This window comes from Eubalaena glacialis, chromosome 4 (assembly GCF_028564815.1).
Source record: "Eubalaena glacialis isolate mEubGla1 chromosome 4, mEubGla1.1.hap2.+ XY, whole genome shotgun sequence".
Taxonomy (NCBI): Eukaryota; Metazoa; Chordata; class Mammalia; order Artiodactyla; family Balaenidae; genus Eubalaena; species Eubalaena glacialis.
This window is the reverse complement of record NC_083719.1, coordinates 60,616,475-60,639,680: the sequence shown is the minus strand read 5'-3', so window position 1 is coordinate 60,639,680 and position 23,206 is coordinate 60,616,475. Positions and strand designations below refer to the sequence as shown.

Here is a 23,206-nt window from a genome sequence, read left to right as displayed (position 1 = left end):
CTTTAAAAATGGAGGTCAATTCATAGATGCAGACGTGGAAAGAATTCTAAAATGTGGTTAAAAGAAAAACAATTATCACAGAGCAATGTGTATAATATGGCCCTATTTACGTAAAAAATAAGATGTGAGAATCACTTTCATTTCTTCTTAGAAGAGTGATGCCTTTGCTTCCCTTCTCTCACTCCCTCCCTCGAAAACAAAAATGAACGCAAAAGCCACATAATTCAGAGATAAGTTGTAAAAAATAAGTCATGTGTTATTTATAAATCAATCATACAATAAAACAATTATTTTAAAAGGTCACAAATACACCAGTTGTATAAAGTCAGCTTGGAGTCAAGTACCTCTTCAAATACACTGCAAATCACTTCTATTTCAGAAGTTCTTCTCCAAACGGATGTGGTTCAAACCCAGTGACGGCTTTATAATTTCATATTTGATAACAAGTCAACAAAACTGGCAATAAATAATCCAACAATAATTTTTTAAAATACTAAGTGGTAAACACTATTCCTAGTTGTGAAACAATCTATTATTCAGACAACCTGAAGATTTCACTGAAGTCAGTAAAGAGTTATACAAAATTTATTTTTCTACATTTAAAATCCTTGCTGTATTTTCCTTGAAGTGATAATGATACACACAAAAGCTCAAAGGATTGATAAATAATTGAAAGTCCCAATAAGTCAACAAACAGACTTCATTATAAGCTGAACATAAAAGAGACACACAACATTCTGTTTGCTTCTCTTTTCAAAAACTGCCATGGCCCCTTGTCAAATGGAAGCAGTACCCAGACCAATAGTTCCCAAAGTTTGGAGTGCATGAAAATCTTGTTAAAATGAAGGTTCCTGGGCCCTGTCCCCAGACTCTGAGCTCTGATTCCTGAGTATAATGAATCTGCATTTTTCAACAAGATCCACAAGGATTTTGATGAGGTGGTACAAGAATTCCACTGACCATTCAAAACTGTCCAGTCCTAACTTATTGCCATTGGTTGGAAACCTGATTCTGGGCAGCTCCCTCACCTCTTTAGCTTCCTTATCCTTAAAGCCAGTCAATTGCACCAATCATCTCTGAGGGCCCTGAAGCCCTAACATGGTTGTGACTGACCCCAGATGTAAAATGTAGTTTTAGCGAAGAACTTAGTCTTCACGCCAAGACTAGTCTTTGCAAATCACTGGGTTTCTGTCTTTTCTCCACCTTCTGAAAAGTCTGCTTCTATCAGTTCCGTTTCCAGGAGCACCTGAGTAGAGGAATTCTGAAACTGACACCTATGTTAATTTGGGGGACTTTCCTTATACAAACAGGGACGCGCCCAGCAATCCTGAGAGGTGTTGCATATACATGGTATGTGGTGAAACCCGCTTGGTTGGGAAACAACAGAAGCATCCCCATAATGTTAATCAGGTTCCAAATCCCCCTACATAACTTCCATCCGAGGAGCTGGAAAACTCAATAGGAGGTTTTAACACTGGTTGAACTTGAAGAGTAAGAGCTGGATTTCCTAGAGAATTTAACTGATGTGAGGGATACTTGCATCTGCTTTACAGTACGGACGCTCCGACAAAGCAGAGCATTCTTTGCATGATCCCTGAAGTCTTCTGAAATGAAGTAATAGACAAAGGGGTCAATGCAGCTGTTGAGGGTGGAGAGGCAGAGGGCTACGACGTACAGGGCATAGACGTGGCTCTGGCCCCAGTTTTTAATCAGGAAGTAATGCACCACAAGCAGAAGGTTACTAGGAGTGAAGCAGATCAGGTACATGGCCAGGACAGTGATGATGAGCTTGATGGCTCTCTGCCTCTTCTTTCCTGAGTTTTTATCCAAGGCAGAAGACTGGAGGGTCCGGATCATCAGCACATAGGTAAAGGCCGTAAGGAAGGCTGGGAACAGAAAGACTCCGATGGCCAGAGAGAGGAAATAATTGAACATGTCCCCCACTAACACCTCCTTTGGCAAAACATCATGACAGGTGGTGATGTTAAGGGCTGGAATGTAGATGGTCTGCTTCACAACATATAAGGGGATAGTAACCAGCAAAATCAGCAGCCATATTCCCAGGGAGACACTGATGGCAATGCTCGCCTTCTTCATGGGGTACACCATGGGGTTCACGATGACCCAGTATCTCTGCACACTGAGACAGGTCATGAAGAGGATGGAGCAGTACATGTTGCCGTAGAAAAAGCCAACGAGTACCTTGCAAAGAGATTCCCCGTAAATCCAGTTGTTGCCATGGATGTGATAGGCAATCTTCAAAGGGAACCAGATAACAGAGAGGAGGTCCGCCAAGGCCAGGTTGGCCATGTAAATCACAGCAGGGTGCTTCTTCTTCGTCCGGAAAAGAAAGACCCACAGGGCCATGCCATTACTTGGCAAACCAACCGCAAATACGATCACGTAGACAATTGGAAGAAAGACAGTAGTCAGTTTTCCAGTGAGGACAGAGGCAGAAAACTCATCCACAGAAAAGCCTGGTTCCACTGTTTCTCCTCTCCCAGTGATCTGAGGTGAGTTATCAACGTAACCAATGAGACTTCTTCCTTTAGAGGGTCTACTGGTTCCTGCGCAAGAAAGGCAAGGCAGACAAGGGTCATTACAGAAATCAATGTTTCCACAGAAATGCTGGTTTGTCACTTTAGAGAAAGGCAGAAGGGCCGGTGCGAAGGTCACGGACAAGATGGTGCTGCTAAGCGCTACAGTTACCTGAAAATTTGGGCAGAAGAGGAAAGGAGGAGAGCAGCTGAGGAGAAGAAGAAGCAGAATGAACTGAAAGGGACTGAGAGAGAACTGGCATGGACAGCATGTTATGGCAGCCTTGCCTTTCTCCAGAGCAGTGTAGGTGGAGAGAGCTTCCTGTGCTGTGTGAAAGAAGAGAAAGGAAAAAGACAGGAGGAGTACACAAAATACTTACGGGCGCTTTCTTTGGGTGATGGAATTACTGAGATTTCTGTGGTCTGGATTTGTTTGCTTGCTGCTTTGTTTTTTTTTTTTTTTTTACAGCAGGTATTTTTTATGGGAGGGTTGGGAAGTATGTGTAGAATATAACATTGATTTCTATGAATCTTGAAAAAAGTGACAGTATTTCAATTTATTTTTACAAACTGTCCACACTCATTAGTTCCTACCTGTTCTCATCATGGCCATCTATCTCACTTGGGGCTGCAAGACAGGATCCAGCCTGGCCTGTCACTCCCTAGCCCAAAGTCCAACACGGCAAGATTCCCAGGAGCACAGAGATAGTCCCTCTCCAGACACAAGGACAGCCTCAGCCGTGGGCAGGGATCCCCCATTTCTGTGTGGGCTTCCCGGAGACCTTCCCATGGAGGCCAGAGGGCAGGCAAGCCTTCCGGCCTCAAGGTCACTGGACGGATAGGTGCATGATTTCTGTTCAGACAAATTTGTATTCTGACTTTTAAGCAAGTAACATGGCAAGCTTTAACAATTTCCACTCTCATCCCCATATTATGAATTAAACTTTACAAATCACAAACCAATGGCATAGCCAGCCTATGCCAATGAAGTGCTCACGGACGTGCAGATGAACGTGAGGGACGATGTGAGGACATGGAAGGATCTGACTTTAATTCTGGGGAAGAGCAGTCCTTCACCACGGCACTACAGTATGCCAAGGAGGATGTTCAACCTACTCACAAGTCTATCTGATAATTTGTATGCTTAGTCATCATTTTTTCCTCTCCTACCTTTGTACCCATGTTCAGCAGGATTACTCACTTCTCTTAAGGCTTCCCTACTAAGAAGTGACAGTGATTAGGGTGGGTGGAGGATGAAAGGGTGTAGAGATCAATACTTCACTTTTCATTTAGCAGAATGGGTAGCCCCCCAAAAGAGATGTCCATGTCCTAATCCCTAGAATCTGTGATCCTTACCTTATTTAGAAAAAAGGTCTTTGTAGATGCAATTAGGATCTTGAGATGGGAAGATCATCCTGGATTATCCAGGTGGGCCCTAAGTCCAATGACAACTGTCTTTATAAGAGAAAGGCAGAGGGAGATTTGAGAAAGAAAGAAGACAGAAAGGAGAAAGCAATGTGAAAATGGAGGCGGAGATTGGAGTAAAGCCAAGGAACAAGCTAAGGAATGCCAAGGAATACCAACAGCCACCAGTAGCTGGAGGAGGCATGGAACGGAGTCTCCCCTAGAGCCTTGAGAGGTGCCCACACTTTGATTTCAGACTCTTGACCTCCAGAACTGTGAGAAAATAAGTTCTTACTAACTGAAAACAACAGCGTGTGGCAATTTGTTATGGCAGCCACAGGAAGTTAGTATACTTAGGAGAGACTCATCTCTTGTTCCAATTTCTTTTATAATTTTTTCAAAAGAGCATGAATTATTTTTAAATTTAAAAAATAAAATAATATTCCTACATATTACAGTATTCTTCAAAGCTTGACCATAACCCACAGTAAGAAACATATTCTATATGGTAACCCAGTTCTGATACATATAACCATAATGGAAAAAAAGTTTCACAAAATAATAATTAGCCTTATTGTGCAGGGGACACTCTAATACTTTCTACTGTATTCTGTTCCGTTCTTATAAAATCCAGTCACCACCTTCTACATTGATTTCATGACCCACTTACATGTTTTTCACAACCAGTTTAGCAGAGTGACCGATTTTACACACCACAAGAGAATAGTAACGACATATTTATAGACTGGTAAATGTCTGTGGAACTCACTCCAGGAGCCAAAATGGCATGAGTCGCTGTGTGAGATTACAGGTTTAATTCCAGCACTGTCCTAATTCCGTTATCCTTAATTCCAAATTTCCTTATCCCCATGGTCCCTGGCAGAGCCCTGGACCTAGCACCTGGGGTGGATTGAAAAGCTCAGCTAGCCCTACCGATGAAGGAAAGGAAGAAGAATCAAGAGCCCAGCTCATGTCTTTAGAGCTCTAGCCTGGCCCAGTTAGTACCCAAACCACACACGCCGGCAGGGGATTCCAGGAGTACAGCCCTGCAAAATAAAACCACCTTAATACCAACAAGCACCCGCGCTTAATAAGGGCTCATATCGTGTGTCCAGCGTTGCTTTCAACACTTTACGTGTATTAGCTTACTTCACTTTCACAACACCTTATGAGGAGGTACTATTATTAGAGCCGCATTTTCTAGATGTATAAACTGAAGCTTGAAAAAATTGAGTAACCTTTCCAAGGCTGAACAGTTGTTAGGTAGGAGAGTCAGGATTCAACCCAAGGCAGTCCATTTCTAGACTCCCTGGTTCTAACCCCTATATCACACTGAGCCTCGGAGACCGACGTGAGGTTACGCGCTGGAGTCTACTGAGACCAACCTAACCTGTGCGGAGTCCACACGTGTGTTCTCAAACAGAAAATTTTAAATGTAAAATTTTACCATTTTAACCCCCCCCTTTGAACTAGCCCCTCCTCTAATAATTTATATATTTATTTGTATTAATATTAACATGTTCTGGAAGACTTTCAGAGGTGTAAGAGAATCCTATAAATTCTCCATTGGTTTGAAAAGCGGTTACCAGCTCTCTGGAGAGGCAGGTGGGGCAAAGCTGGTGACTGGACAGTGGACCCCTGTTCTGAGGATTCTTCCATTCAGAGAGCTGGGACACCCACCCCAGAAACAGCCCACCAGAGACCAAGTCAATGAGTCAGACTGCGTTTCTGCAGAATGGAGCCACCAAGATTTTCTAATTACCACAAAAAGACTCAATTTTTTCCCTTGGTACCAAAACAAACCAAAAAAATTACATAACTTGCTTTATAAAAGGGAAGAAAATCTAAGCATTGATTGTCCGGAGTTACCCACATCACAAAAATGATAACCAGACGTTATTTGCCTCCGAAGGGAAGAAGTACCTATGAAGTAATCTTGCAACAAACAAACGAACGAACGAACCCTCATCTGAACAAGCCTCTGGATCCAACTGCCAAATTAATAGAAATAAAGGGGACACTAGGACATATTAAATAACATAAGAATGTCATTAGCAAAATCCAGGCTATGGAAACTGCTGCAGGATAAGAAGCTCATTTCTTCAAAATATAAATTACAAGGCAAAAACCAAGAAAGAGGTGTGGAGGTAGGGCTCATAAATTAAAAGACTTATAAGACAATATTAACCTTATGTAATGTGTGGACCCTGTTTGGATCCTGATTCAAACAAACTATTAATATAGTATTTATGACACTTATGAAACAATTAGAAATATGAGCACTGACTATTTGATTATATTACACAATTTTTGTCAGTGGGTATTATGTGGTGATGTTTGAAAAGGAAATTGCCATCTTTTATGAATACATACTGAAATATTTTAAGATGAAATTACATCTGGATTTATTTAAAATAACACGAGGAGGGGAACCCTCAGATGCTGCTGGTGGGAATGTAAAGCGATGCAGTCACTGTGCAAAATAATTTGGCAGTTCCTGAAACGGCTCACCATAGAGTTGCCATATGACCCATCAATTCCGACTCCTAAGTATACACCCAGGACAAATTAAAACACGTGTTCACACAGAAACTTATACAGGAATGTTCATAACAGCATTATTCATAAAAGCCCCAAAGCAGAAATAACAAAATGTCCATCAACTGATGAATGGGTTGACAAAATGTGGTATACGCATACAATGGAACATTATTTAGCAATAAAAGGAAATGAAGAACTGATACTTGCTACAATACAGATGAACCTCGAACAGATTATGCTTTTGAAAGAAGTCAGTCGCAAAGGAATATGTATTGTATGATTCCATTTATAATAAATGCCCTGAATAGGCAAATCCACAGACAAAGAGTAGATTAGTGGTTGCCAGGAGATGGGGAATGGGGCAAACTGGGGGGTGATGGCTAAGAGCGGGGGGGTGGGGAGTGGGATGTTCTTATGGGGTAATAAAAATATTCTAAAGTTGATTGTGGTGATGGATAGACAACTGTGAATATTCTAAAATGCACTGAATTGTAGACTTGGAATAGGTGAACTGTATGGTCTGCAAATTATATCTTAAAGCTGTTAAAGAATAACACAGGAAGGAGGGCAGGAAGGAGGCTGGGGCATCATTATTAAAGCTGAGTGAGGGGTACCTGGGATTCACTGTAATATTCTACTTTCACATGTCTCAAGTTTTCCATAAAAATAAACACATGCCAGGTCAGGAAGGTTCATGTAAAGAGGGATAAAAATCTATTTTAAATAAGAATACTAAAATAAAGGGGGGGGGGAAGAGCAAGAAATACTACAAAAAGTTAGGGAAGGATTCAAAGAGAGAGAGAGAAAGAAAAATTTCCTGAGAATATTCCAACATACAACCTTGAATGATCTCAATCTGAAGTACCAGTCTTTTTAGCTATGTTCATTGTACCACTGGCAGAGCACACAACCAGCCTGCTGCTTGGTATAACACTGGTCAGTTCTAACACTGGTAAATGTCAAGATGCTGCTCAAAGTTCCCTGAAGCCCTTTCAGCACAGTGCACAGACTTTTACCTCGTACAGCATCCTATCCCAGTCACCCAAACTCACAGAACTTGTCTAGAACTGATGCTATTCCAGCTTCCAACTCTATAACCCATCTGTATACCAGACAAAATCATTTCTATTTTAGAGAGTGAAGATGAAATTAAATGTACATATGAAGTTTAATAAACACATGTAAAGTTTAAACACACAAAAGCATTCTCCATTTGGGACCTGTAATCAACAATACTTGTCCAAGTACACAAGAATACACACCCACTGACGCTCAAGGCAGCATCCCCCCACCCCAATTACAAACAAACAGGAAATAAGCAACGTTCATCAACCACCACTCCTAACTTACCATATCCACAGCACAGTCCCTAGCATTAATAGCAGACACTACACTATTTAATAAGTATTGAAATGGAAAGATAGTCACAATACGTCCATTGAAAAAAAGCAACTGGCGGAATAATATGCTTCCATCTATATAACAAAATTATAATTTGTTTGCAAATCTGAAGTCTAGAAAAATACCCACTAAACTATAAACAATGGCCATCTCTATAGAGTACAATGGATGGGGAGGGGAAAGCTTACTTTTTTTACTTCACACCCCTCTATGTTGTTTGGATTACTTTTTCAAAGGAGTGTAAATTGGTACAATCTATTTGGAGGGCAACTTGGCAAAAACGTCAACATTTTCAGTGTGCTTGCCCTATGACTCATCAATTTATTGCTAGGAATTTGTCCTGCACATATACTAGCTAAAGTGCACAAAAACACTATGTACAAGAATATTTACTAGAATATTGTTTACCATGGTAAAACAAAAATGTTAGTTTCAATGACCATCAAAAAACAAAAAAGGCTAGTTCAATAATTTATGGCATTTATACAATGAATAATATTCCCTCTACACAAGTATGGACAGATTTTTTTTACACTGACCATGAATAGATCTACTAGGTTAGAAAAAAAATAACTGTAGGACAGAATGTACAGTATGATTCTTCCATTGTTACAAAATACATATATTTCTGCATAGAGAAGTCTGTTGAGAGTGAAGAGGGGAGAGAACAGGGGATGTTTCGCTTTCTTTTTAACTCTTCTGATTTGTACAATTTTGGGGAAAAAAATGCATGGAAAACTTTTAACTTTAAAAACGCTACCTGTTCTTTGTTATATTAAGCATCCTCCTGTTGCCCACCCTCCCAACCAAAGCAAGTACAGAGCAGCTACTTTATTTGTTTAAACTCTCCTCTTGTGTTCTTTCCCCTACTATCCTCCTCACCCCAAATCTTCTTTTGCTCCGACCTTTGGGAGCACAGATCAAAAAAATTAAAAGCTTCAGTTGCTCGGTACCCCTTCTCTAGGTACACTTTAGTCAACTTTCTCGTGTTCTTTCGGGATGAACTGTTTTCCTCTCAACACTTGTCCAGCTAATAAAACCATAAGAAAGACAAACACAGACTTCACTAAAACATTGCCTATCAAGGTTAATTAGTAACTACAAGGCCAGGAAGGCGACCAAACACAAATTTAAAGTCCCATCTTCATGTTCTATGTGTTCTCTCTTATTACAAAACACTGGAAATCGCCCATGTGTCTATCAACAGAGGACCAATTAAAAATTATGATACATCCATTGACAACATTTTAGAGTCATTAAAAATGTTTTATATTTACTGATATGCTACTGATGTTTATATAAACACATACTTGTACAAAAGAAATTTCTCTGTGAATATGTATTTTATGCATGGATGTATGAAAGCATGAGAAAGGCTAGAAACCAAAATGTTAGCAGTGCTTTGGGTACTGACGGTGATTTAATTAATGCAACCCCTTTTTTGGACTCATTTTTCCTTTACAGTGATCACATACAGCTTGTATAATTAAAAAGCAATTACAAAAAGAACACAAGTTTCAGTCTCCAAAAGAAAAATGGAATGACTGCATTACAGGGGACTTCTCAGGTTCGTGACACGGTGGAAAGAAGTAAGTGCTTGAAAGAAGCCGACTTAAATGCTGAACTGCCATCAACCGCCAGGTCACTCTGGGCAAGTCCCTTCACTTCATTCTTCATTTGCTATTTACTGAGGTCCTTTAGGAAATGAGACTGTGCTGGACTGTGGTGATGGAGGTGCCGCTAGGGGTCCCTGGCCTCCTGGAGTACGTGATCTAGTGGGGAGACAGATGAAACATATTTACAGAAATAACTATCGATTACTGTTGTGATCAGAAAGAAAGCAGGGGCCTGATGGACAGTTTTCCTTGCCCCTCACTCCTCAATTCAGTGGCCCTTATCTGTAAAATGAGAAGGTTACACTCTAGGCGGAGTTCCCTTTCATAAGGCAGTCTTTTGGGGAAAAACCTTGGGGAAGAAAAATCAAACCTAGGATGTGTCCTGCTGCAAACTGAGGGGCACACCTTAGGGTCGAAACCGAAGGGGGTAAGCAAAGACAGGTGCTAAAGGGCAGAAACACTGGTGATGCCCTCTTTTTTTTTTTTTTTTTTTTATTTATTTATGTCTGTGTTGGGTCTTCGTTCCTGTGCGAGGGCTTTCTCTAGTTGTGGCAAGAGGGGGCCACTTTTCATCGCGGTGCGCAGGCCTCTCATTATCGCGGCCTCTCTTCTTGCGGAGCACAGGTTCCAGACGCGCAGGCTCAGTAATTGTGGCTCACGGGTCCCAGCTGCTCCGCGGCATGTGGGATCTTCCCAGACCAGGGCTCGAACCCGTGTCCCCTGCATTGGCAGGCAGATTCTCAACCACTGCGCCACCAGGGAAGCCCTGCCCTGTTTCTGAATCAAAATCAATCTAGCTTCAAGTTGTGAGGAAAGCTCCACCTACCTAAAGTCTCGCTGTTACTTAACTGACCCTTTAGGACAGTTGCCCTGCAAAGGAGTAAAAGTATGTGGAAGAAAAAAAAAAAGTGTAATATTAAATAGTTCTGGTTAACATGTAACTTGATTTTTGTTGTTGTTGTTAAAGTAAGTCCCCCTTATACTTCAGGAATCCCCCCAGCTCCAGCCCCTCATTTTGTAAACAAGAACAAGCCAGACACTCGGGCAAGCTTCCTATAGGAACCGTTTGAATCATACAACAGATGAATCATCAACATCCACATAGTTTTTAAAAAAAATGTTTGCACATACTAAGCTTTGCTCCTAAATTTTAAGTTTATAAGTTTAAAACATAAGGGTAAACGGACATGCGTGCATCACAGTTTCAGTATTTCCTGGAAATAAATAAATGCCTTTATTCTTGTTTTTTTTTTAATTTTTAATACATCTCTATTGGAATATAATTGCTTCACAATACTGTTAGCTTCTGTTGCACAACAAAGAGAATCGGCCATATGCATACACATGTCCCCATATCCCCTCCCTCTTGAGCCTCCCTCCCATCCTCCCTATCCCACCCCTCTAGGTCATCGCAAAGCACCGAGCCGATCTCCCTGTGCTATGCGACTGCTTCCCACCAGCCAACTATTTTACATTCGGTAGTGCTGTCAATAAAATGTGTACCAGGGGTGCAGTTTTCAAGTATCCACCAAAATACCCTTTGCTGTAACTCCAAAGGGAAAAGAATCACATTCTTCCGTCTAATTCAAATTCACGGTGACTTGCTCTTTTACAATGTCTTTATGAAGGGGATAAAAGTGAGAACCTGCCTTTTACAACAGGTCTGCAAATTTCGCAGGGAAATTAAAACTTCCCTTTTAAGGCTACCCTGGCTGCCCCAAACAGCGGGGCGTCCTTTAGCATCACAGCAGTGCCACACCAGGCTTAACAGCGCCTACGCCCTCGGAGGCCTGCTCAGCCCGGGAGGCTCCACCCGCAGCCGAGCAAGTTCGAGCACACCCAGGACAGCACACCCGTGGAACCCGGCTGCGGCGCGCAAACTAGCACCTGAGCGCCGCCAGGGACGGCTCCCGTGCTGTTCCCTTCCTGGGGCGGGCAGCCTCCGGCCTACAGACCTGAGCGGCAGCCAGCGTGACACCGAAGGGCGGGGAAACCCAGGGCCGTAAGGTCACTTGGTCGAATGTAAAGCAGGGTCGAAGAAGTTCCATTCATTAATCCGCCCAACTGGCCTAAACCTCGGGGTGAGCGCTCGTCATCCCAAGAACCCAGCAGGGTCCGGCCCTGACTTCCACACCCCGGCTGTGCCCTGTGCCAGAGGAGCTGCAGGCCCCGGGGGCGTCTTGAACGCCGTGGGCCGACCCCAAAGAGTGGCCTCCAAAAGTGGAAGGAGGCTGCAAAAAGCGAGGCAGAAAGTTCCCAGGCCGCGGGCTCCCACCCACGCCACCCTGCTCTGGGCCATCAACTCGCGAACTCCGCGGGTCCCGCAGGACCAGCCCGGAAGAGTCTCAAGGGTGTGCGAAATGCTCCTTAAGGACTTTCGTGTTTGCGAAGAAACCCACCCGGGCCCGCGAGGCTAAGCCCTCTGGGTACTCCGTAGAAGCCAGCACTCCGCTCCCTCCCTTTCCCCTCCGTAGACTTCAGCTTCTCCCGCTTGTCCCAGCTGGTTGCTCCCCGGGCGCAGGGATCCCCCTTCAAAGCCGCCGAGGGGAGGCTGCGGGATGTCGGGAGGAGTTGGCGGCGGCGGCAGAACACCCTTCGCGCACCTGCCCCTCTTCCCCCACCTGCCCATGGTGCCCAGGACCCCCGCTCCGTAGCCGCACAAGCCCTCCTTGGCCAAGTTTCTCACCTAGGACGGTGCGATTGCAGGAGGCAGAGGTCGCCAGCAGGATGACGCCCCCCAGCAGCCACGCCGCGCTCAGGCTTCGCATCCTTCCAGCAGCCCCGACACCCGGCGGGCGGGGATTTCGCCGCCACCGATTCGAAACTCAGAGTCCCACTCGCCGCTAGGAGAGAAAGCCACCCTCCCACCTGCCCCTAATTGGAGCCTCTGCGCACACCTCCCCGGAGCTGGAGAAGTTTCAGTGAAACTCGAGAAGCTCGACGTACCTGCGCGAGGCCACGCCCCGGGGCCGGAACGCAACGCTCGGCTCTGCGGTTCGAAGACCGGGCGTCCCGGCCCCGCCCCCGGCCGCCGCGCCGCACGCTGTGGCCCCGCCTCCGCCGCCCCAGGTGCGCCAGCCGCTAAGGAGCTGCATCGGAATGCAAACGGCTGGAACGCTCAGATCGCAAGGCCGAAAACTACCTTTAACCTTTAATTACTCCTAGGGAGCCAGCCAGCGTTGTCCATCCCCATCCCTCCCCTTTCCTAAATGGCAAAAAGCCAAGACCCGAGCTCGCTGCAGTTATCGTCGGTACTTGGTAGAGACTTACCAGTGTCGTGGGCACTGTGGGGTGAGGGGTGAGTTTCTAATCTGCATTGGCAGGATGGACGTCTGCGGACACCCGCGAACGCGATGGGGAGCAGGAAGGGGTCCCAGCCAACCGGAGTAATCAGGGATCTGGGTTTAGGTTTCCGCTCTGATGTTAACTAGCTGTGACCCCTAGTAATACTCTCACCCCCTTCTAGGCCCCTTTCCCAGTCTGTGAGGTGGTGAGGGAGAAAACATTTGTAACAGCTACTTTAAGTGCCGCGTATAAATGATTTAGGAGCACAGTCTAGATTAATCCCAAAACAACCCGCGCAATAAGTATAACTATTATTACCATTTTACAGATGAGGAAATAGAACTGAGAAAGTTTGGATAAATTGCCCACAGTCACACAGTTGGTAGACACAGTTTGTAAATGTCCATCACAAGAAAACTTTAGTCTATGACTTCTGCTTTCTTCTATTAATCACTGCACTATAAATGCTCCCACCAGCGTCTTTTCTGCATTGGGATCCCACAGTCCAAAGAAATATATAAGCAGTATGTACGCCTGTATGTATGTATGTATGCAGAAATATATAAGAGGGGGTGTGGGGAGAAGGAGTGTGAGACTGGGGATCGCTGCACGGGTCCTTCATTATATTGGTAATGTCTTTTTACTTGCTTTAAAAAGATAAAATGTACTGTAATTCATTTAAACTCTTGGGTAGTGGAGGAGCAGAGAAGAGAAACGTGAGTGCTGTCTTGAGATACTTGAAGAGTTAGCATGTAGAAGAGGATTAGACATGTTTTGAGTAGCTCCAGAGATCAGAACTAGGTAGAAGCCACAGTGGGGGGCTGATTTCAGCTCAATGTAGAAAGAGATTTTTAACAGGGTTCGCCGGGGGAGTTCCCTGGTGGTCCGATGGTTAGGACTCGGCTCTTTCACTTCCATGGCCCAGGTACAGTCCCCGGTGGGGAAACTAAGATCCCCGAAAGCCGCCAGGCATGGCCGTAAACAAACAGCCCCCTGCCGTAAATAAATAAATAAATAAATAAATAAATAAATAAATAAATAAATAAATAAAAACAGGGCCCCCTGGTCCTAGTCCTGGGGGCTGCCTGGTGAGTTTAAGGGCCACGTCACTGAAGGGCTTACAGCGAAGGACCAGGGCATCCGTCCTGCAGGTTGGAGAGGGAATTCCCTCCCAGGATCAGGGGTCAGATTGGGTGAGTCCAGGTAGCCTCTTGAGGGGCTTGAGTCCTGGGAGTCCATGATTCTTCCTTAAAGACCAAAGTTTGGTGAGTCAGTTGCCAGTGACCATCATTATTTATTGAACAGCCATAAACTGAATGGCCACCATCTTGGCCCTGTGAGTTTCTAGGATGGAGCTTACCTCTGATAAAGGCCCTGTGTCCTGTGTGTGACCTCTTGCTGAACCTACCATGGGACCAATTAACGAACTAATGGGGGTTCCAGATAATTCAGGCAGACAAAATTGTATAAAATGTCATGTTAGCCCGTTGTTTCAACCATATCCCCAATAAGACATTTCCCCAAATTTACATAAGTGGAGGGTTAGCATTCTGCCTCTTCCCTCTGCCCTGACAGAGCTCACAGGAGCAGGAAAATAAATGGTTGAAAAGGAAGAGAAGCAAATGGCTCTGAACATGCCATGAGAATGGAATAATTGCTCCCTGAATAACAGGAGTGGACTGCTTCCCAACACACACAGACAAGAGGGGCCAGGGAAAGCTGTCCAGTGAATGAGATCATTCTTTTTAACGGGTGCCTTTCAGTAGCCCCATCTCTTAAGAATCTCTCATTGCTATGTCTGGAGTTCTTTTGGAAATATACTAAGAGCATAGCCTTTGAAATTGTATAACCCTGTGGGCAAATTCTGGCCTTCGCCCTTCCTAACATCTGTGTGACTTGGGAGAAATTACTACTTACCCTCTCGAAGCTTTAAGTTCCTTACCTATAAAATGGAGTCAAGGGAATTTCCTGGTGGTCCAGTGGTTAGGACTCCGCGCTCTCACTGCCGAGGGCCCAGGTTCGATCCCTGGTCAGGGAACTAAGAACTAAGATCCCTGGTCAGGGAACTAAGTGGTGTGAAAAAGAAAAAAAATGGAGTCGATATTTTTTTAGTTGAGATGTGCCTGAGGATAAAACAAATTGTGATTGTTTTTGTTTCCTTCTTTTCTCTCAGGAGTCTTCTTTACACCCCCTACCTGCACCTCAGCTCTCAGGATGCTGTGTCCCAGAATCACACCCCTGGGTCCTCTTTTCCTCCCTGGAAAAGTTGCCTTCTAGAAGCAGCATCAGGGCCTTCCTCATCCTGTCCAGGAGACAGTTCTCCTGGTGGGGATCAGGTCACTCCTGAGGGTCCTTCAATAGGGAAGATACTCAATCCCAAGACATCCCTTCAATCTTTCCAAGCCTCCATTTCATCATATGTAACTATTACATCTATAATCTGGGGATGATAATAGTACATTTCTTATAGGCTGGTTATGAAGATTCAGTTTGCTAAATGCCCATAAAGTACTTCTTAGCACAGTTCCTCACATATAGTAAATAAGAAATGGTAGCAACTATAGAATGACTGCCCCAAGGGGCAATCTTCCTCTTTCCAGAGAACAATGCATCAACATCCAGCTGTTTTCAACTTAAATTTTTATTAGTATTTTATGGAATTACGCCTTGAATCATCAAAATTTCCAAGAAAATATTTTATTGAACAATGCCATGAGTTAATGATCTCAAGAATGCGGTTTCTCCCAGTGGCCTGACTACATTCATTTGAGTCAGTTTGTAGATGTTTTCTTGTGACTTTGGGACTAGAGTATTTGTTTTTTAGATTTTGACTCCTTTGCCCTGAAGGGCTTGGGGTGTTTTATGGCTCTGTGGAACAGAACAGAGAAATAACCACAGGCAATTCCAGACAGTCTGGCTTTCAGGAATTGGGAACTTTGTGCAGTTTCTCACCCTCTACAGCTCTAAGGAAAATAAAGTAGGAACTGGGGGAGGCCAGACCCTGAGGGAAAAGCCATTTCATTCAATCATTCCTACAGTCATTTATCAAACTCATCAAACTCTTTCTGGAGAAACAAAGACTTAGTCCCTGCACTCTTGGGTTCCAGTCAAATACAGATGGAGGAAATGTTACATTCATTTACTCACTCTGGACAAGGTTAGGAATGACCTTCACATGGTAAATCCTTTGATCAATTCTCAGTCTTCATGTTACTCAACCCACCTGTGGAATTTGGCATAATTGACCTCTCTCCCTTCTTGAATGCTATGTTCACCTGGCTTCCTGGACCACTCTTGTCCTGATTCTCCTCCTGATTCTCCTCCTGTCTCCCTGGCAACTCAGAAGGGGTTGGTTCTTTTCTGGTTCTCATTTACCGTCCTCAATTCTACACTCTAGGGTGCCTGTGGGTTTGTCCTTGGACTGCTTTTCAATATACACTCATTTCCTTTGGTCATCTAATCCAATCCTATGGTTTTAAATACCATATTTATGCTGACAACTTCCAAACTTGTATTTCTATCCCAGATTTCTCCTTTCCAGACACAACATATCCATTCAGCTACTCAACATCTCCACTTAGGCATGACTGTAGGCATATCAAGCATAAGTTCAAAACTACATTTCTGACCCGCCCTGCCGCTCTCATACTCTTCCCATCTCCTTAAATTGCAATTCCATCCCTCCAGTTGCTCAGATCAAAAATCTTGGAGTCATCTGTGACTTCTTTCTCTTATATTCCACATCTGATCCATCAGTGAATCCTCCCTTGAAAATATATCCAAAATACCACCCTGGTTCAAGTTACCATTATCTTTTGCCTAGATTATTGCAATAGCCTTGTGACTCGTCTCTCTCCTTTTACCCATAAGCCTCTACACAGTCTTCTCTCAACATAGCGGTCAGACTGAACCTGTTAAGCTGTGCATCAGTTCAGGTCACTTCCTCACTTAAAATACTGAAGTAGCTCCCCACTTCCCTCTGCATAGAAACCAAAGCCTGTCAAAGGCTTACACATCCTGCCCTCCTCCACCTCCCATACACAACCCCCTTGACTTCATCTTTTCTGTTCCCCTCACTCATTCTGCTCCTGCCACACACACACCCTTGCCATACCTTTGCCTGGAATGCTTTTCCCTCGAGCACCTACATAGTTTCAGTCTTCATTTCCTTCAGGTTTTTGCTAAAATGCTATCTTCCCAGTGGGGCCTTCTAAGAAGACCTTATTTAAAATTATACTCCCATCCTATACTCTCCATCCTCCCTCTATGTTTTATTTTCCTCCATGGCATGGATTGCCAGATTGATATTCTACATGTATTTATTTATTATCTAGTTCCCCCACTGCAATGTAAACTCCATGAGTACAGAGTTTTTTGGTTTTTTACTTTGTGGCATTTTTTAAAGTATTTAGAGAGTAACAGTATCCAGCACTGGCAACTGCCTCTGATATACTTATCTCTATAAGGTCTTAAATGTTATTATTTAAGTCCCAGTTTAAATCACTTTTCTGTGTGTGTGTGTGTGTTTTCTTGTGTTTTTTTTAATATAAATTTTATTATTATCTAAGTCCCAGTTTAAATCACTTTTCTTTGTGTGTGTGTGTGTGTGGTTTTTTTTATATAAATTTTATTTATTATCTAAGTCCCAGTTTAAATCACTTTTCTTTTTATGTGTGTGTGTGTCTGTGTGTGTGTTTTCTTGTGTTGTTGTTTTTTTTTATATAAATTTTATTTATTTTATTTTTGGCTGCACTGGGTCTTTGTTCCTGCGTGTGGGCTTTCCTCTGGTTGCAGCGAGCGGGGGCTACTCTTCGTTGCGGTGCACAGGCTTCTCACTGCGGTGGCTTCTCTTGTTGCAGAGCACGGGCTCTAGGTGCACAGGCTTCAGTAGTCGTGGCATGCAGGCTCAGTAGTTGTGGCTCGCGGGCTCTAGAGTGCAGGCTCAGTAGTTGTGGCGCACGGGCTTAGTTGCTCCGCGGCATGTGGTATCTTCCTGGACCAGGGCTCGAACCCGTGGCCCCTGCATTGGCAGGTGGATTCTTAACCACTGCGCCACAAGGGAAGCCCTAAATCACTTTTCTTAAAATGCAGAAAGGCAAATGTCTAAAGCACTGCAAAAGCCAACCTATAAAATGTAGAGGACAGATATTTTTATCTGTTTTGTCCACTGCTGTGTTCTCAGTGCTAGAACAATGCCTAGTACATAGAACGAGCTCAACAAATACTTGTGAATGGATGCTTACATATTGTACACCTACTATCTTTCACTCACTCTGCTAGAAGCTAGGATTACAAAGGTCCGTATCTCTACCTCCATTGTGTTGTTGGTCAAATGTGAAGAGAGATGCGTAAGTCAAGTATTGAGGGGGAGGAGTCGGTGAGTGAAGCATCTTTGAAGGGCTACGCACACACGGAGAAAGGATGACTCTTACCTGGGGGAATCAGAAAAGGCTTCCTGAAGGAGGGGGCATATGAAGAGGGCTTTGAAGGATGAATAGTTTGCCAGGTGAATTATTTATGGTGAGGCTAACTGCTGTAACAGATAAATCTCCAAATCTTAGTTGCTTCACTGAAATAGATATTTCTTTCTTACTCAAAGCCAAATCCAAGTCTAAGTTTGGTGGAAGGTTCTCCTCCAGGTGGGGATAAATGAGCCAGGCTTCTCCCAACTTGGGGCTCCGCCATCTTCACCTCATGGCTTTCAAGGGCGCTACAGAAGGAAAGAGCAGGAAGGAGTCTGCATATACGGTTTCCACAGCTCTGGCCTGAAAGTGGCGCACAATCATTTCTATATTCCATTGACCAGAACTCAGGCACATGGTCACAGCTCACTGCAAGGGAGACTACATGCCCAGAAGGAAGGGGAAAAAAGGAGTTCAATGGACAGCTAGACAGTTTCTGTTATCCCAAGCATAATGGGGTAGAGACAGGCCCCCAAGAGAAAGCACGTTATGAAAGTGTGGTATGTTTGGGGAACACTGTGGTGGAAACCAAGAGAGTGTGAAGGGAAGTGGCCAGCGATAAAACTAGAAAGTAGGCAGGACTCACCTAGGAAGGGCTTCTGTTTACCATGAAAAAGCCCTTGGACTTTGGTCCTGAGGGCGTTGAAGGTTAAACCATCCTTTCTCAGCCCTATCTTCACATCACTGAAACTGACAGGGTAGCTTTGCTGGGGCCAAGAGAAAAGACTACATCAGGTAGGAGTCATAGGAGGAAGAAACAGGGAGAAGAAAATGGGAGAAGAGAGAGTCACTCCTACCACAAATGCCGCTGACATGAGCATCTCAGCCCACCAGTCAACCCGTCCCCGTCTTTTTAATCACCATGTGGCATAATCATGGCTCTCATGCCTCAGCCCCGTCATGTGCTTGTTTCATTAAGTAATCACTGGCACAGACGCCATCACCGAGCTCTTCATGAGGTATGGATGCCAGTTCTGCCCACCTCGCGTAACCCCTTTTCAGAAAGGTGAGGTAGGGCCGCCTTTCTCTGTTTACACTCTTCCCAGCGATGCATGGCCTAACCCCACCTGCAGCCCTGTTTGAAAGCCTTGTAACATTTTCCCTTAAAGTTATTTCCCCCAATTGTTTGAATGGCATAAACAAAAAAAATCTAAAAATTAAAAAAAAAAACAAACCCGAAGATCATAAGCCTAAACAGTAATTGGTGGCTAATGCCTAAAAATACTATCATTTGAAATTATTCCTTTGGGTCTGGCAAGCCTCTGGGAAGCTGAGAGACCTGCATTACGGTTCCAATCTTTGTCTCCCATCCCCCAGACACCCCCGTTTCACTGCTGCTGAGCTGAGAGATGCTGGGTGAGTGGGGCACCCCTGGGGGCCTCACTTCCTCATGCCAGAGGGCTTCTAAGGGCCCGTCCAGCTCTAATTGATGAGTTGAAGTAAACTAATGCTTCTGAGATGAGTGGAGAGAGTGGGGAGCGAGGGCGTCCAGCGTGGGGCGGCTCCAGGCTGATTGTGGGACCAGAGGGCAGTGCCAAGGACACACCTGCCACCTCGACTGCTCTCCAGAGAGGCTCTTAGTGTCGGAAGGAGCCAGAGCTCCCCTGGTCTAATCACGAGGAGTGAAAACCACCAGCCCAATTTTAAAGAAGCCTAACTGCTGACTTTTCTTCTTACACTATCCTCTTTAGATAAGTGGCCAAAAAAAGAAAAAAAAAGACATTCAATCCCAGAATATAGTTGTTTTCCGATTTGGTTGCTCATAGACTAGTTTGTTGTTCCCTCTTCTTTGTTTCCAGTCTCTACCACAAGCTCCACCCGCCACTTGCAGGGGCTCATTCTTAGAGCCTCATCTAAAGAAGAAATGCTTCTCTTTCCTGATTACTCATGCAACACATACTTATTAAGTTTATTGTAAAAAAGACTGGAAAATACAAAAAGAAGGAAGGGAGGAGAGGGAGGGAGGAAGGGAGGGGAAGAAGAAGGAAGGAAGGATCCAGAGATAACTGCTCTTAACAGTTGGATCTACGTCTTTCTAGTTAGAGCTATCTTTTTAAAAACCAGATTAAGATTACATTGCCTAGCTGTTTTTTTAGTTTTCCCCACTTGACAACATAGGAACATCTTCCCAAAGTCTTAAGTGTTCTTCCATAGCACCATTTTTGGTTACCATAGAATATTTCTTCTTTTCAGTAGATCCTTATTTAACCTGTTATAGACTACCCATATTATTTTAGGTTTTTGTTGTTGTGTTTTAAATAACAGAGATAAACATATTCTGATACATACGTTTTTTCCCTGCAGTCTCAGACTATTCTTTTAGGACAAAATATTTTTATAGATGGGTGGATTTCGTACATCAAAAAAATTCTGCTGGGACTTCCCTGGTGGCACAGTGCTTAAGAATCCACCTGCCAACGCAGGGGACACGGGTTCGAGCCCTGGTCCGGGAAGATCCCACATGCCACAGAGCAACTAAGCCTGTGAGCCACAACTACTGAGCCTGCACTCTAGAGCCTGCGAGCCACAACCACTGAGCCCGCGTGCTGTAACTACTGAAGCCCACGCACCTCGAGCCCGTGCTCCGCAACAAGAGAAGCCACTGCAATGAGAAGCCCGCACACCACAACGAAGAGTAACCCCTGCTAGCCGCAACTAGAGAAAGCCCGCATGCAGCAACGAAGACCCAATGCAGCCAAAAATAAATAAATAAATTTATTTTTTTAAAATTCTGTTTATTTTAAAAGCTTTTAATGATTATTATCAAATTACCCTTCAGAAACAATGTACCAATTTATAGTCCCATCAGCAGTGTATCTGTGTCCATCTCTTCACATCTTCACTGGCAGTGAGCGTTACTTTTTAAAAAATCTCTACTAATCTGATCATCCTGCCCTGATATTAATATTTATTTGCTCAAGGAGCAGAGCAGGGGAAAGGATTTTTCATGGAGGTGAGAAGAACCTAAGAGATGGGGAGCTGTGATTCTAAAGCATAATCTAAGCACACAATCAGTAAATATTTGTACAAATTCCATGTAGATCTTTTTTTAGCAGAGTTACTTTAGTATAATGAGTATATTGACTGCCGTAGGAGACTTGCCTCAAAGTCCTTTGTACTTATTGGCTACAGGACAGAAAGTAAGCAAACAGTGAGGCCTCTCAGTCTCAGGTTTCTCTTATATGAAATAGCTGTTCAACCCACAGGGTGTTTGTGACAATGAAATAAGAAAATGTGCATAAAAGTCCTTTGGAAATCATGACAGCACTAAACCTATGCTGGGGATTCTTACTGTTGCTATCTCTAACCATAGTGAAAGATCATATTATACCTGACCTTAAATAAATCATGTTGTTTTTAGACAAATCATCCCATAATCCCTAGCCAACTAAAGGTCTTGCCTCTACAACCCAGCAGGATTAGACCTTCGTCCTGGAGATGTGGCGGACTATACAGGTGAGAGGAAGAGACCTCAGAGCCACTTCCTAACAGCCCAGGATCTTACAGTTTCACAAAGTAACCAGGCGCATGAGAGAGATGCACCTACAAAACCAGTCAGGGATGTTGGAGAAGGAAATGAGACCAGCGTGTGCCCTCAATCGGGGCGGTGAAAACTTGTGGTGGCACCAGGGGCCAAGCCCCACCAGCCAAGAAGTTGTAGCCCTCAAGCAGGGCCAGACTGGAGGTCTCTATGCTTGGTAGAGGCTGGTAGGAAGCTGCTGTTTGCCTGGGATCCCTGGCGAAACTGCAGAGACCCAAAGGCCTGTGGGAAGCTGGTGAGAGGAAGGGGTTTGGAGAGCTGGGGGTGTTTGGATTTGCTATGAAAGACAAATGGGGGGGCAGAGGCCCAGAGAGCCTGTGAGCCCAGAGAGTTATTTCCTGGCAGTTTAAGCACAGCTGGTGGGAAGGTAGAGGGAGGAGGGCCTGGGGAATCTGGGGAAGAGTGAGGCCATAATTCTCAGCTGCTCCGGGCAGCAGAAACTAGTTTGGTCCCGCTGTTTAGCATTTGTGAGCTTCTCATTAGCATTTGAAGGAAGTGCCAGCAGAACACCCACAGAGCCTTTAGAGCTGTGCTCAGCCTGCTGGGCTGGACGGGGGCGGGGAGCCTAATTGCTCTGACGTCAGCCTGACTTCAAGAATCCAGTTATCTCCTGGACCCTAAGAAGGGGCTGAATCCAGTTGCTATCCCAGCTAAAGAAAGCCCAAAGTCATTTCTAGTTATAAAACTTCCCAAGTTCTTAGCTACTTCTATCTTTGGCCCAACATACTGGCTTGGCCCAAAAGTTCGTTCGGGTGTTTCCATAACATCTTACGGAAACCCTGAATGAACATTTTGGCCAACTCAATAGAAAGCATAATAATTTGGGAAAGAAAAAAATTACTGTCATAGGAAATGTTGAATTATTACCTCACTTAACCCTCACGCCATCTTACAAAATAGAGACTAGTATTGTCTTCTTGTCAGAAATAGCATGTTTCAGAAGCAGTTTCAGAAACAGATGCCAAACTCATAATCTGATAGCAGAAGCATCCCTAGTAACACTACATGCTTGAGTTTCCAGAAGCTTCCCTGAATTTTTTGCACTCTAATTAGAAATTAGGTGTTTATTTCTTAGGGGAAAAATCAGGCCAATTTTTGGCTTTGGAGCCCAAGGATGGCACGTAGGTGTGTCCAGGGATTCAGGGTTTGGTTCTCGAAGAATTGCAACCAGGCACTGAATGTGCAACTGTCTTGTCCTGCTCTTCTGAGAGGGAAAAAGATGGAGTGGACGAATATGGAGTTTAAAGCACAAAGAATCCCAGCTCCGTCCCGCCAGCTCTACAGGCCCCAGTTATTTTGAAATGAAACTCACTTTAGAAATGCAAATGACTCACCATTTGGAGTTGGGGTTTCAGCGTCCACCAAGCTAACTGTGGCTTTGAAGACCTTTTGGGAGCTGGCTGTGTTCGCCCGGGAATA

General features: G+C 44.2%; 1 protein-coding gene across 2 annotated transcripts; it reads right to left on the bottom strand.

Annotated features, from left to right (window-relative positions):
• Window positions 1-268: 268 nt before the first annotated feature.
• F2RL1 (F2R like trypsin receptor 1) lies at window positions 269-12,399 on the bottom strand. 2 transcript variants are annotated; one of them, XM_061187924.1, is made up of 2 exons: window positions 12,186-12,399; window positions 269-2,567 (listed from the first exon to the last, which is right to left on the bottom strand). In XM_061187924.1, exons 1-2 carry the CDS (start codon window positions 12,265-12,267, stop codon window positions 1,456-1,458), a joined length of 1,194 nt encoding a protein of 397 aa, XP_061043907.1. In that variant the 5' UTR covers window positions 12,268-12,399; the 3' UTR covers window positions 269-1,455. The 2 variants fall into 2 exon arrangements, 1 of the variants encoding a protein (XP_061043907.1); XR_009700741.1 differs by lacking the exon at window positions 269-2,567 and adding an exon at window positions 9,220-9,655 and having other exon boundaries at window positions 12,186-12,269.
• Between the last annotated feature and the right edge of the window lie 10,807 nt (window positions 12,400-23,206).